The sequence below is a fragment of the Apteryx mantelli genome, chromosome 3 (assembly GCF_036417845.1).
Source record: "Apteryx mantelli isolate bAptMan1 chromosome 3, bAptMan1.hap1, whole genome shotgun sequence".
NCBI classification, from domain to species: domain Eukaryota; kingdom Metazoa; phylum Chordata; class Aves; order Apterygiformes; family Apterygidae; genus Apteryx; species Apteryx mantelli.
In genome coordinates this window covers 63,729,371-63,744,147 of record NC_089980.1, presented here as the reverse complement: position 1 = coordinate 63,744,147, position 14,777 = coordinate 63,729,371, and the positions used below count along the sequence as shown (strand labels likewise).

Sequence of the window (14,777 nt, the reverse complement as noted above, 5' to 3'; positions counted from 1 at the left end):
GAAATATATGTATGTAATTCACTGACACATATTAATACATTTCTCTTGTGATGCAAACCTGATTTAAGAGGGTTTCTGCACTTATAAATAAAAGGAGATAACAGATGGTAAATACTTAATTTTAAATGATGCATTTATCACAACCACCTTCACTACCAAATAACAGCTTTCAAGGCTAGGAATCTGATTGCCTTAACAAGACTAGAAGCTACTAAAGTATATCAATAATACTGCAGACTCCTGGAAATATTCACTACTACAGTGGGAATCAATGTAGTGGCCTAATCTGCTGGGATGTAATTTATGTTATCTTCTAAAAAAATTAGCTCCACTCCCTCACTACATCAATGGAATTTTAAGGACAGAATTTCAGTAAAGCTGTATCATTGATCTGTTGAACCCCAGGGATAGAAAATATTATTTCTGGTTTCTTGTGTGTTTCCCATGGCCTCTAAATTCACTAACAGTTCAGGGATCTGAGAAGCCAACTGTAGTTATGCCATAGACCTAAAGATGTGCAAGCAGCTAATTATAATTCTCTAAGTTTTCTACTATACCACAGACAAGTCACAACAAAGCTAAAAAACACGAACATTTCCAATTTCCTTATCTTGTTCATCTATAAAATTCAGCAGCTGGCCTGGTGGTTTATCAGTCAGTTCCATTTAGTTGCTGAAGTTCAAAGGCAAAAAAAGGGTAAAGCATACTTTTTGTGATGGGGCTCCCTAAGGAAATATGGGGTGGGGGGAGGTGGGAAGGGGATCAGAAGAGAAGACAGATGAGGGATAAAATTAACTCCAAAGGAAGTTTCTTGGACACCAAGGGGCAGTGTTTGAATGTGCCAATTACCATATGGAACAGTAGAAGGCCAACACAGGAAAGGAGATGAAACCAAGGCTACCTCATGACCTGACTTAACTTATTCACTAACTTCAGTTATGTCACAAAAACGTTACAAGCAGTAATAGGATATAATAAGGCATCCTATAACAAATATTATACTCTGTCTTCTTGGGACATAACAAAGTGTCTCTATGCAAAAGTCCTTAAAATAGGTCTTGTACGACCAAGTTCAAAACTGATTCTCATCAATTTTTTCCTGAATCTCTCTCACTGCTTGCCCTGTAGCAACAATGTTATTTCCCGGCATGAAAAAAATCTAGGAAAAAAAATGGGCAAGGGCAAGAGGAAGAAGGGAAAGAAAGAGGAAAGAGATTCAGAATCAGCAAGTAAGTGTATCAGTCAAGGACTGAACACAGAGAATTCTCCACAGCCAATGTCCTTGGAATAAGGAGAAAATTAAGATATTGTTGCATACTTTATGCCTAGACAGAATTATTTTTTACTTAACAGCCCAAGTGCAAATTAGGTGAAATCAGACAATTGATACAAAGACTAAATTACAGTATGATTCAGTTTAATTTGTAGTGTGTGTTTTATAAAGGAGCAGAGAAAGCTTCAAAGATGATGTCTGAAAAGATATGATAGGTTCTATTTTTAAATATTATGAATAGCCACGGGATGTTCTAGTAAGGTAATGCTTTCTTCAATTAAGTAGTGATTGTGCACGTCAGAGGGATGTGAAGAGGTTACTCAGATTGTCTTAATTTATTACAATGTCCATGAGACTGAAATGATGCTGCACTAGAATCATGTGGCAGGATTTCACCATGATTTTGAAGACTCTGTAGAGAGAGGATGATAGATGTTGCAAGAATCACGAGACATTTAATCCAACATACACTTAATTCTTGCAAAACAGGCAACGAAGTAACAGCACTGTTCATGCTTTTGTGTATCTTAAGGGACTGGATAAAAGGTTGGATGTTTTTCACACTTTCTTCTCTTTGGAGTAGCTAACCCACCACCTAAACACCCCTGCCTTTACACAAGGTAAAAAACTAACTCCAAGAAATAGTGATTTTTCAATTACTGTAACTATGATTTCTAAAAATAAAAGTTTTTGTTGTTTGTAATATAGAAGCAGCCAAACCATCTGTTTAGATCATGATCTTACAGTGCTGTTCACTGCACAAGATTATCTGAAAAAACAGACCGCCAGTTTACAATCCAAAACGGGATTCCTTCACCTGTAGTAATGTTGAGAGTACTTCACTGAAGTTAATGGAGCTACTTATATTTATAGCTAGTGCTGAGAATAGCAGTAATTGACAGGCTGACAGAAAAAATAAAAAATTAGACATTTTCAGAAGTAAACATAAGTCCGCACCCACAGCTCTCGCTGAAAATGGTTAACCAGAAGAAAAAATGTGTGTCTCTGGATGTCGTCAAACATAGAGAAGCATCCTTCTGGAGATCAGTGGCATTACTTGCCACAAAACAATTTACTAGACTCAGTCCTGGTTGAAATTTAACTGCTTATGGCACATAAGAGATCAGAGTAGATGGTTCCATGAGACTTTTTGGCCTGAAAGCCTGTTAACCTATAGAAAGTGCTATAGTACTCAAAACAAGAACACCTAGCGTAGAACTAGGACATATGGAAATCTGTGTCTACAGAAGAAGAGTAAAATAAACCTAATGCACATCTATGAAGCTTCCCAGTCTGATCGCATCCAATTGGTTTTGAAATATGATGAGTGGACAGGAGACATTCATAAATCACTTGCAGACCATCTGCCTCACCATTATTGCTATGCAGCTTACCATGGTCATCAACTTCCCTGCTATTACGTTCTCATTGCCATCTGTATATCACAAGATGTAAATACACACACACACATATATAATAACAAAAACAAAATTGCATAACAAGAATTTATGATGCATGTCATCATCTAAAGTTTGCTCTTGCACTTTCTGTCAACACTTGCTAGATTATTGATATTAAGTCCTGCTAGAAAGTGAACATTTTACACTGGTAACGTTTTATGCTCTGGCTTCATTTGCCCTGGGTGTTTCTATGGCTTTTGAAAGGAGACTTATGTCTTCAGACTTTGTGACTGAATGAATAAATATAAAATCAGCGTTCATTATTTTTCACCTGCAAGGTTTCTTGCAGTTTAGACAAAATAAAGCATTACAGATGAAATATATCAGACAGATTTGTGAGTAAAGACAAGCACAATGTTTACAGGAATCAGGATTTCAAAACAGAAAGTAGTACAATACAGTAAAGCAGCTAAGATGCAAGAAATAGCCATGGGGGAAAATTGTTCAGTGGCTTTAATCAGCAGCTATTCAAACTTTATTGCAAAGTCAAATTAGGGAATAGGAGAACCGTATAAAAATGTGCACCGAAGTAACACAAAGCAAGCATGGATGCAGGAAAGATAAGTTTTTCCCACTGAATAAAACTGAGAAGTTTGCTACAGAGATCCAAAGACATAAAAGAAGAAAAAAATTTAACTCTGGACAGAAGTAGCTATATTGTAATTTTGTAAATTACACAGAACAGTAAATTATTCACATCTTAAGGCAACTGGCATTTCTACAAATCACAAGCTCTTTCCAGGAATAATTCTTATGTAATTTAGAGTAGTAAGATTTTAGAATATTGTAGCTTATAATAGAAAATAATACTATGATTTAATTGTACTCCAAATATAACATGATATTTTTTTTTGTAATTATAATGATATTCGGTATGTTTTTCTAAATTGTGGTTATGGGGGGGGGGATTATCATCTCCCTGCTGCTCTGATATAGCCAAATATCTCAACAACGTAATGCAAATATCATTTCTAGGATAGCTGTCTTTCATTCCTTAGCAATAATTCAGCTGAAGTTTGAATCTTTAAGATTCTGTACCGACTGCTTTCCTAAAGCTGATTCCTTTTACTTCTAACAACATGCAACACAGACTACATTCTATTTCCGTCTATGGGGTAAACTTTTGCAATAGGAACATATACAGATTTGAATGTGCATCCTTGAGTTATTTTTCTGGCTGTATTTAAGGTGTGTATGTTTGATACTGTACCCCCCCAAAAAAAAGAAAAAATAATAGAACTGATGACACCAATGTTATGAATCAATAACTGAAGAAGGAAATATAAGAGGTTTTCCTTTTTGCTACATTAAAAATTTGGGTATTTCCAAAGCAAGAGTAATAATATTTGAGACAAAACCTTGAAATAAAAGCAATCAGTACATGGTATGGAAAATCCTAAAGCTTAAACAAGCAAGTGGGATACAAAATCAGTACAAGGGACATGTAAGTACTTTTTCTTTCCTTTTGACTATTCCAAACAGGAAGAGAATATTTTCTGACCTGTTTTTGAATGCAAGCTCCTTCTCGGTTCCTCAGGCCCCTCAATGGGTTGGTCAGCAAGGAAAACTCGTGCCTGGTCCACAGCATTAAGAATGGTTTGCTCCTTATCCTTCAGTTCACGCCTCAGTGCCTTTTGCAAAAGGAAAAAAGAGTGCCATTTGTAACCTGATGTCGTGAATAACAGACATTAAAACGTTTTTTCCATTTTCACCTCTCTGACCAGACCTATCTACTGTGTGAGTAATAGCCAACATTTAATTCAGACTGCAAGATAAAATTTACATTTTACAAAACAGAAATGGCAAGAAATAAATAAAGGGTAGAGATTTTTCTAAAATTAACTCGAGGAAGTGAATACAAGAAAGATGATGATGACAGGTTTTAAAACACTCACCTAAAGGAAACTATTATACTGCCCTTTCAGAAAAAAACTTTACAAGTTTCATTATTAGCATGATTGCTGATATAGATTGCTACAACAGATTTTTTTTTCTTTTTTTTGGTAGCTGGCGTAACAGAAAATTGATCCACTGAAACTTTAAAAGGTAAATTCACAACTGCTAGTGAGAATTGCAAAAGCACTTTACATCCCTTAGAAAATGCTGCCTCTTATTCCGTTTCTTGTTTAACAATATTTTTAAAATTTAGAACATATGTAATCAGAACACTGGGATGATGAGAACACATTAGGAAAAGACATTCTTCAAATTAGCCTAAAATATTTTGATCCTTGTACACAGAGGCAATTACAATTTTTCTTACAGATATTTTTCATGATAATAGAAGTGAATTTCAGGATATTTTCTTCTCCAGTGCTTATGATTTTTTTTTTTTTTAAAGAGTTAAGCGTAACCATCCTATTAAAAACAAACAAAAATAGTATTCATGAGTCATCAGCTGTAATAATGTTTTCTATAAAGCATTTTGTTCCATACAATTTTTTAAAAGTATGAATCAGTCCAGGATAGAAAGAATCTGCTTTGCATGAGTTATTTGTATTACTTTCTACTAGTTTTAATACAAAAGAAGATATTTAAATACTATTAAAATGATGTGCTTGAATTTTTTCAATGTATTTTTTATCTCTAATATAAAAAATAAGGTTTATTTACTGATAAAAATGCAGTCAGTCTCCATTCCAGCTCAACTAAAGTAGTTAGTCAGTGGAGTTCACAACACTACATAACAAGATGAATGCTTTCCACTAGAGAAAATAGCTCCTAGAGGAAAATAAGGACTGAGAGTAGAAAAGGCTTCTTTTCCCCAGATTCCAACCCATGGTGTAAAAGTGTTACAGTTGCGCCAGAGCCATTAGCCAGTACTAATGCAAGGACGAGGAGAAGTTCTGGATGGCTCAAGTTATTTATGCTCTTCTGTCTACAAAACATGTTGAACTAGCACTTCCTCTAGAAGCTAAATTCTTATTTTTCTCCCGATTCCTTGCTCAAGACTTTCTTGGGCAATTGCACATTTCTTTGTGCAAAAGAAAAAAGATTCTTTTGAAGAGAGGATCCTCAGAGGCATTTTGGAGAATTGTTAAGGTGACAACAGGGCATCATATGAACTTATTCATTAAAGAGGAAGCGTCTAGAAAAGATCCACAGGATCCAACAGAACTAGCAATGGGATTTTCACCACAAGACTTTTCCATTATGAACAGTTCCAGATTTTGAAGAAGTTGTTTCAAAGTACTGACGATTAGTCAGGTAATCCTTCCCTGATTTCCTGCCCAGGTTATTTTCTAATTTCTTACCCAAACATAGAAAGACTACACATTTTAGCTGGAGTGAAACAGAACAAAATGCTACTGCACTCCTTTCACTATTTTTCCATTCCTTTCTTGCATCACTAGCACTGCCTCAGAAATTCAAAACATTTTCACTAATGACATAACGAAACAAAAACATTCACAGAGCACATGAAAACATTTCTTTCTAATACAGTATTTTCTTTGTGATCCCTGATCACTTAGACACCAAGCAACTAAAATAAAAAAAATTAAAGGCAACATAGCACATAACATTGAATACAGCAATTACAACCTGATTACCTTTCCCATTCTTTTAAGCCATTCTGTTAATAGCATTTCAGTATAAAACAAAAATATCTGCATTTTAAACTTCTGCCTTAAAATTCTGTTCCCAATCCTGACCAAACTAGTTCTTGGCTTCTACACCTTCCTGAAGCACATCCCCAGTCATCTGGGAGCTGGTACTTCATTTTGTCCTGTCTGATTCATCATTTTTCTTTTCAGCAGTTATCTACCAGCAACCATGCTCCTTTTCAAAAAATATTACTTTCTTCTGTCTCTCTACTTTCCCACATGACTTGTCTACAGATACAGGAATTTCATTTAGCCAACTGTAATTACTTGCTTACTGATTTTTTGAATCAGGGAGACTTGCTTCTCTTGACCCAAATCCTTTCAACTGTCTTTCTGAAATCTACTTATGAAAGAAGCCAAACCATCTGCTTTAAGAGTAGAACGGCAAAAAGTCAACCTCTTAATCTCTCCTTACAATGCTTCTTCATCAGCAGGATCAGCATCAGCATCGTAGTCATCACCATAGTTATTCATGTTTGTAATCCAAATCATTTGGCCTGGGCCCAGACGTTCCTCAAGAGGGAGATCTCCCTGCTTCTTCCTACATAACTTCAACCTTTTCCCTCAACACTCTTGCATAAACCCTTATCTTGACTACTGAAAACCTCCATGTTTCCACCTACATCATCGCCCACAATATTCTTGTACCCAAGTAGGGACATTATGGGCTGGATGGGCGTACAACCACATGGTACAATATTGACTGGATGATCAGGCTCAGCGGGTGGCGGTTAATGGGTCGTGCTTTGCCTGGAGGCCAGTAACAAGCAGAGTATCACAGGGGTCTGTCTTAGGACCCAGCCTGTTTAACATCTTTCTCAGTGAAGAGCACACTGTCATCAAGTTTGCAGATGACACCAAATTGGCAGGGGGACAGTTGATAGCCTTGAGGGCATAGCTGCCATTCATGGGGACCTAGACTGGCCAGAGGAGGGGGCCGACCTTGTGAAATACAACAGGGACAAACACAGTCTTGTACCTGGAAAGGAATAACCCCCCTGCAGCAATCCTGGCTGGGAGCAGCTTGTGTGGAAAAGGCCCTGAGGTCTGGGCAGACAGGGAGCGCAGGAGGAGCCGGCGGTGTGTCCTGGCGACTGAGAAGGCCACCAGCGTCCTGGGCTGTATGAACAGCAGCACAGACAATCAAAGGGAAGGGATTATTCCCCTCTACTCCACACTCATTAGACCTCATCTAAAGAACTGCTCAGCTTCAGGCCTTCCCAGTACGAGAATAAAACTTGATAAACTGAGGTCCCTTCCAGCCTGAACGACCTTGTGAGCTTGTGGTTCAAAGCTATGAAGCTATACTTCTGGGTACGATGCTCGGACCAGGGCTGTCTGCTCTCTGAAGCCCTGCTCCTGTGCAATAAACACAAGCTTTTTTCAACTGCCATAACTTAGTCTCCGTACTCTCAACTTCTTTTGTAACTTGAAAATCCTATATACTGCCACACACACTTTCAGCTTTCCCAGGCTCTGTCACCAACCACCCTGCTTGACTGCTACGCTCATTCTTTCAGCATCCCATATGCACCGAAAACAGTTGCCACAAAAATCTCACAGATCCCACCTTACCCTGCTGATTAGCAAGTCTCTTGCTGCCACAAACCCCCAAATTCCTGCTTCTTGTCTTTGGGTGAGCAGGAAGAAAGATATTCTTCTCCCCCCTCCCCCCAAACTTACTCCTTTATCCTCATCATCTCCCCAAATCCTTCCTTTCCTTCTCACTCTACTTCTGCTCCAGTTAAAAAAAATTGCAAAAACTAATCAATGAAAATATGCTAACCTCCATTATGTTTAGGAACTTGTATGATATGGTCCCATCTTCAAACAGTCACCATTAACTATATTTTTTTATACAAAAAACTCTTCAGAATAGTGTTATCTCTAAGATTTTTTATTAGCAATAAGCAGAATCAGTCTCATTCTTCTTTGTGGGACTCAGTATATACTACATTCAATAACAAACATAAAAACTATGTAATTTACAAGCAAAACCGTACTTCGATATATATATATATTTTTAGAGAAACTGAAGTATTCTAAAAGCAAAATTCCTGAAGAAATACAAGCCCTTCAAAATCATCCATATTTTACAAACCCTGAAAGCATTTCTGTATCTCTGTATTCTGTCTCTTTAGCAATACTCAATTTATTTCCCTGTCTGTTTTTTTTCTCTGCCAGTGAAAAAGAATAGCAAGGAGAGGACATGATGCAAGAATAACCAAACATATCAGTAGTATACTCTTGTCCTTCCAGAGAAACCTCTCTTCAAGAGAGCAAAAAAAAAAAAAAAAAAAAAAAAAAAAAAGAGAAATCCACTTAATTCTAATGTCTAGCTTAAATTTCATCAGTCTTGAGTGGAGAGAGAGGATTTCATTGGAAAAATCAGATCTACAAGAACACTACAGAGAGTAAAAATGAGTCATAAAAAAAACAGCGAGGAACATAAAGGCTGTAATACTGAATTTTATTACTGTATTAAAGATTTTTATGCAATACTCAAGAAGTGCAATAATGTATTTTGAAGTTTTATTTAGTTTTGCAAAAGATATCTCCAAAATGGCTACTCAGAATGGGTAGTCCTCTTTCAGTAGAGAGTTATATTACTATGTCCCTTCATTCCCCCTTGTTTGTCATTCAGGACTAAAATAGTTAAAGCATTCCTAGGGCTTCGAACGTTGCACAGGCTGTGCTTGTGGGAGAATTCTTTACCTGTAGCTAGCTATACTTTAGCTAGAGGAAAGTAGAAGAAAATTAGGACTAAAGTTTGTGTATAGATTAAATAAATAATAAAGTTATAGCAAAAGGCTTTCGGACTTATGCTGTTTGTCTTCATTTTGCGCCTTCTGAAGTGGCAACTCAAAATTTCGCACCTAAGCCGTCCACTAACAAGGTAAACACATAGATGCAAATATCTTTTTTGAGAGCCATAGGAAGTATGCAGATGTGAATACAAAACAGAAATGAGAACTCTGAGCACACACGATGCTCCTTTATATAAATAAAAATACAGTGACATTGTAAATACATATTTGTCATACAAAAAGAGACTTGATGCAATTTTAGTAGTAATTCATACCACCATATTTCATATTACAATCCTAAAATGCACAAGTACAGTATACTTTAGGCAGTAGTTTAAAACGCAAGCTTTACTTGCCTTATGGAAAGATCAGTGACAGATTAGCAAGTTAGACGTCTATCCTTTCAACACTTTTATTTCATTTGTAAATTCACTCTTAAATCTTACATAAACCAGGACACAGATTTTTTAAAAACTCTTGGAACCCCCCCCCCAACTAATTTTAGAAGTTCCTGAATCTTAGAAAAGAAGAAAAAAAAAATCCCTAAAACCCTAAGACTTGGCATGCTGAAGCAATGTCACACAAGCAGTTTTCAGAGCTGACCTTTAGTAACACTAACCAAGAATGATAATTCAGAAAACCCTCCTTTTAGCCCTGAAAAAATTCTTCTAGTGATAGACAGGGCTCACAAAACTACACTCTTGAAATGTTTTATGCAGTATCACACTAAGCAAGAACTGATCAACAGCATCGCAGCATTCATTTTGCAGATACGAGGGACATCTTTCAAGTGTCTTGAAGATGCCAAAGAACAATCCATGAAGCCACTACATATAATCCTTCGGTCAACTACTGTTGATTCTCTTAGGGCAAAGAATGAACAAAAGTGTTAGATCCCTGATTTATTGCCATCATTAGTCAATGACTTGCTGTCCATTTTGATTTGTTCCTCTTTCAGTAACTGTGAAACTCACGGTTTTCCCATAATGACTTGGGAAATTACATATTATTTATTGTTATACCACGTTAATCTAATCTGTATGCCCTCTCTTCATTATAGAAGTCTATGATTTCTCATATTAAATTAACTCTTCTTTCAAGCTAACATCTTCTAACTTACTGCCTGAATTTACAAGCAAAGAATTTGCTAAACCAAGGCCTTCCAAGATTTCTGTTGGGAATGCCTTGTAGCTGGAGCTTTTCTACCCTTGAGGAATTACAATGCTAGAAAAACTCTGGCTATTCATGAATTTTCACATACTTCCTTCAGTTAGAATCTTAAAATTCTATTTCAAGCATAGTAAGTGGGCTTCCAAGATTATGTACTGTCAATTTACAGCCTTTTTGCCCCCCTTTTGAATTGTACAGGCTTGTATAGAACAATTAGAGGAGCAGATCAGCTTAATGGTTCCAACAGATGAAAGCAGAACCAATTTCAAAGAAAACACACAAGATGTTTCTTAAAACCAGAACATATTTGAATCAGGTTTCATTATGCATTCTTTCAAGGAAGAGAAGACGCATGTTATTGTAACTCATGTCTGTTTATCACATTGTAGCTTTATGTGCCAATCAGCAGCTCCAGTGGCATTTAATTACTCAGTCATCTTCATCCTGCACCAGGTGCTTGAAAAACTTCTGTTACTTTTATACTCTAAACAGAAATGGGAAAATCATCCATGGCATATAGTAGGATTGGGAAAATGAGTAGGATGATTGAGAAAAGAGAACTAGAAAAAGGTTGTTTATAACAATCACTCAAAAATCAAGGTTGTGACTGTCCGAGTCTGTGCCAGCTGACTGCACCACTGAAGAATGAACTAGAAAGATACATGTAGCGATGTTTAAAATTTGTTCTTTCATGTCAGACACTATTTAGTATAACATACATGCATACAGATTCAAAATTATTTTGGTCTCTGGGCACTTCTCCATGAGAAAGTCAGTTTTCTAATGCTTTTACCCCAGCTGATATAGTGCGCATTCAAATAAAGACTAATATTTCATTTGAGATGGTGCATTTCACTCTGTGTTTACTTTTTGTTATTTCATATTCAATCTACATGGCAATAGAAATAGGGAAGGAGAAAAGCAGTACATAATACACAGCATGATACATAAAGACATCTGCAGCACACACGGGGCTTTGCAGAAGAGATCCAGCCCTACATCAACACCAGAATAAGGAAAGGACAGCAAAGATCATAGTGAAAAAGCAGCTGTTTGCCTCAGTAATAAATAAAACTTGAGCATTTCAGATTCATTTTCTTTAAATGAACCTGAACAAAAGATTAGGACTTGGAGGTATATCCCACATCACTGGCAAAAGACTTGCCAAAAAGAACCAAAGACAAGCGAATAGCAAGGACTGTTTTTCTAAACTATCTCTCAGTTTACCATCCTCTACTCCCAGCCTTTATTGCTGTATACAAAATAGAATGGCAATGACTAGGATTCATAAAACAAGAGAGGACCTAGGAGCCATAGCTGTAACAAATACATTTTCCCTCCATGCACAGGGAAACAAAAACAGCAGCAGCATCAAGCAGCAACAGTTGCAGGAATGTAAGACCACAGATGTGGGTAGAAGAAAGAATTAAAAGAAAGAATTAAATTATGCACACAGGTGATCTTTTGCCAGAAGGCCAATAAATGTTAGCTTTCCTAAGGCTTTCCCTCTGATTTGTCAAAAGAGATACTTCAGTCCAGAAATAGGGTTATTTCTTCGCTAAGACTATTAGTCTCTTGATAACTTCCCTTCCCACTCCAGTGGGTGAATGAGCTCATGGCTCTTCACTGAAAATATTACTCACCTTCTGTGTACATGTTTATAGATATGCATTACATGATATAAGCATCTGTAAGTACTCCTCAAACTTAAAATGCTTTACAGTAATACAGCCTAGAGCCAAAGTGATAGGGGATGTAAACTATGCTTTATCATCTCCTGTTGAGACTTACAGATATGAAACATAAAGCTTTTACTAATATTTTTAAAACTCTAGGAAACTGACAATCTCAAACTCATCTATTTAGATATTTATATGGTGACCCCTTAAGTAAGCTTCCTCCTGAATTTGCTGAAGTAGTTAAAAAAAAAAAAAAAAAAAGGAAGGCTATTTTCTACAATTCTTTTAATAGCATTCTAAAAGCATAAAAAGGCATTTTGAAACCTCTTTTGGAAAGTTTCCACTTACAATAACCTTGCAGAGACTTTGAAAGGACTCTTTTCGGCACTAAAAGAGAATCTGATGCTACATCATAATGGTAGAGATAAGCTTAGTTTTAATACAGATTGCATTAAAAAAAGGACATGACTGAATGCATTTCTTGCATTAAAGAGTATGAGAATACACTTTTTCTTAAAGAATAAATAAAATAATTTTAAAAAGAACATAAAAAATAATATAAAAAAATAAAATAAAGATTTCCACACAAAGTTGTTTGCCCAAGGAGAACCTCTCATCTCTACAGGAAGAACCGCTCTAAGCCCTGCCTTCCCTAGAGAGGCTGCAGGATCTAAATCCAACTAGTGAGGAAGGAAGACACTGTTTAATTGAGCAAAGGTTACAGAGAAAAGAGGCATAATGATATGCATTAATATGCCTTCCAGTACCAATAATATTATGTAATTGGATTTTGTATTTCCTAGCCCATTGAAAGCAGACTTTATTAACTTGTGTTTCTAGGTCAATGATAACCAAGCCGTGGTTACCCTGAGAAGTACAGAGGGCTCTACGGAATGTGAAGTTTTAGACACTGGAAAGCATGAAAGGCTTATAACTATTTATTTACCAGACTTGGAACCAATTATGTATTTTGGAAAAACAAAACAAAACCCTCTGCAGCCCTGAGCTGCTGCCAAAGACATCGTTATCTCCAGAGAAGTTTTGCTGAAGTTTTATGTTTTTGTTCTTCCTTTTTTTTTTTTTTTTTAACATAAAAGTAATCTGAAAAGACAAAGATCTCAGTGTTAACACAATTTCCTAGACGCATGAGCTACTCAGGTCCTCAGAATCATACTCATTCTGGATTTCTCCAAAAAGGTTAGTGAAGACCCTATTTTAATGGGTTTTGGGTGTGCTACATACTTAGCACACATCCTCTGATCTTACCTTCTTTGTTTGCTTCTTCTTCAAGAAAGCTACTTGTTGAATATTCAATACTTCACATTTGGCTGTACCTAGAGAGGTTTCCCCCTTCTATGACCAAGTTTTCTCACTATTGATGACAACATTGACACAAAACTATTAATGAAAGAAAACAAGATTGCTGTCCCATTATCATGTGCTCTAGTTCTTTAATGGAAAAAATGAGCAAAAGAATGATAAGAACAGGGAAGAACAAATTCTGCTAAAATATAATGCTTCTTTTGCTCATCCAGCTAACTTCCAAACTAACTCAGCATATATTGGTCCAAAGTCATTATAATATGACAGCTAAAAAAAGGGCAGAAGAATCACTAAATTTGATGGCTCTAATAAAACTATACTAAAGAAGGGTATGAAAACAAGCTTGTTTTACATTGCTATACAAAAGAAATAAAAAAAAATTTTTTTAATGGTACCTTAAAAAATAATCTGTTTAACATCCCTAAATCAACATTTAATACAAGAATTCATATAGGCTCCACTCCACACACAACAAGAATGTCCAAGTCAGAGTGCAGAGTAAGCATGTTAAAAATTGAAGAAGAAACATCCACAATGCCTTTTACAGGTAGTAAATCATGTCTCCAGTAGATTTTAAAAAACACACACTGATACAGAGGAAGAGATGTTATGCCTTCATCATCTTTCTATAGCTCAGTGCTATTCTGTCTTCATTAAGCTGGACAAATGACTGTAGAGAAAGAGAAGCTCTTCAATCTTTTTGTTCTTAGGGTGAAGGAAAAAAGTATTTACTTTTACACAACCGCAGTAATCCTACAGCTAGCAGTGGAACCAATTTTCAAAAACCAAACTGCTTGTAAGTACGCATTCAGTTTTACAGCAAAGGAGTACAATGGGATTTTGTGAAGGACAATTAATGCCGCCAACCTTTACTGTGAAAACATGAGAACCATACCGCATCAACAACCCTGAAAAGACAAACAACTTTTTCTTTTTTTTACTTTTTTTAATTTTGAAGAAAAGTCTGGTCTAGGTTTGCAGGGCAGAAAGAAAAAAGAATGTACAACTTCTCCAGGAAAAATCCAAAACAGAAGATTACACAGTTTATACTAAAACAATTAACCAGCAAGTTGTGATGTTAATACATATTGTTTCAACAATCACAGACAATCAAACTTTTCATTTTAGATGAGACCCAAATAGCAGCACTTTAAAAGTGAAATACCCTTGAACACTAAGCCAAGGTTTAAAACAAATTTGAGAAGAAAATGCCATCTATTACATTATCTACCTAGTACATAAATATTTTCTCTGCTTTTTTTTTGTTTTTAAGACAAATGTACCCACATACAGGTGTAAAATAGTTCATTGTGCCCTAATCTTAATGAATTATTAACAGCAATATACTCAATAATATAAGTCCTACAATTCTCACTTTCCAAACACATTATACACTGGACAGGCAGCAAGTGTTCTGCATCAGTGATGGAAGAACAGATTAATTGTATTGATGTACTCCT

The 14,777-nt window shown here is 36.1% G+C and overlaps 1 protein-coding gene across 1 annotated transcript in view; it reads right to left on the bottom strand.

Moving 5' to 3' along the window:
* UTRN (utrophin) overlaps window positions 1-14,777 on the bottom strand; it is a 401,902-nt gene that overhangs the window by 101,988 nt on the left and 285,137 nt on the right. The window contains exon 55 of the mRNA XM_067293529.1: window positions 4,235-4,364. Within this exon, the coding sequence (XP_067149630.1) occupies window positions 4,235-4,364 (130 nt within the window). The remainder of the gene's footprint in view (window positions 1-4,234; window positions 4,365-14,777) is intronic.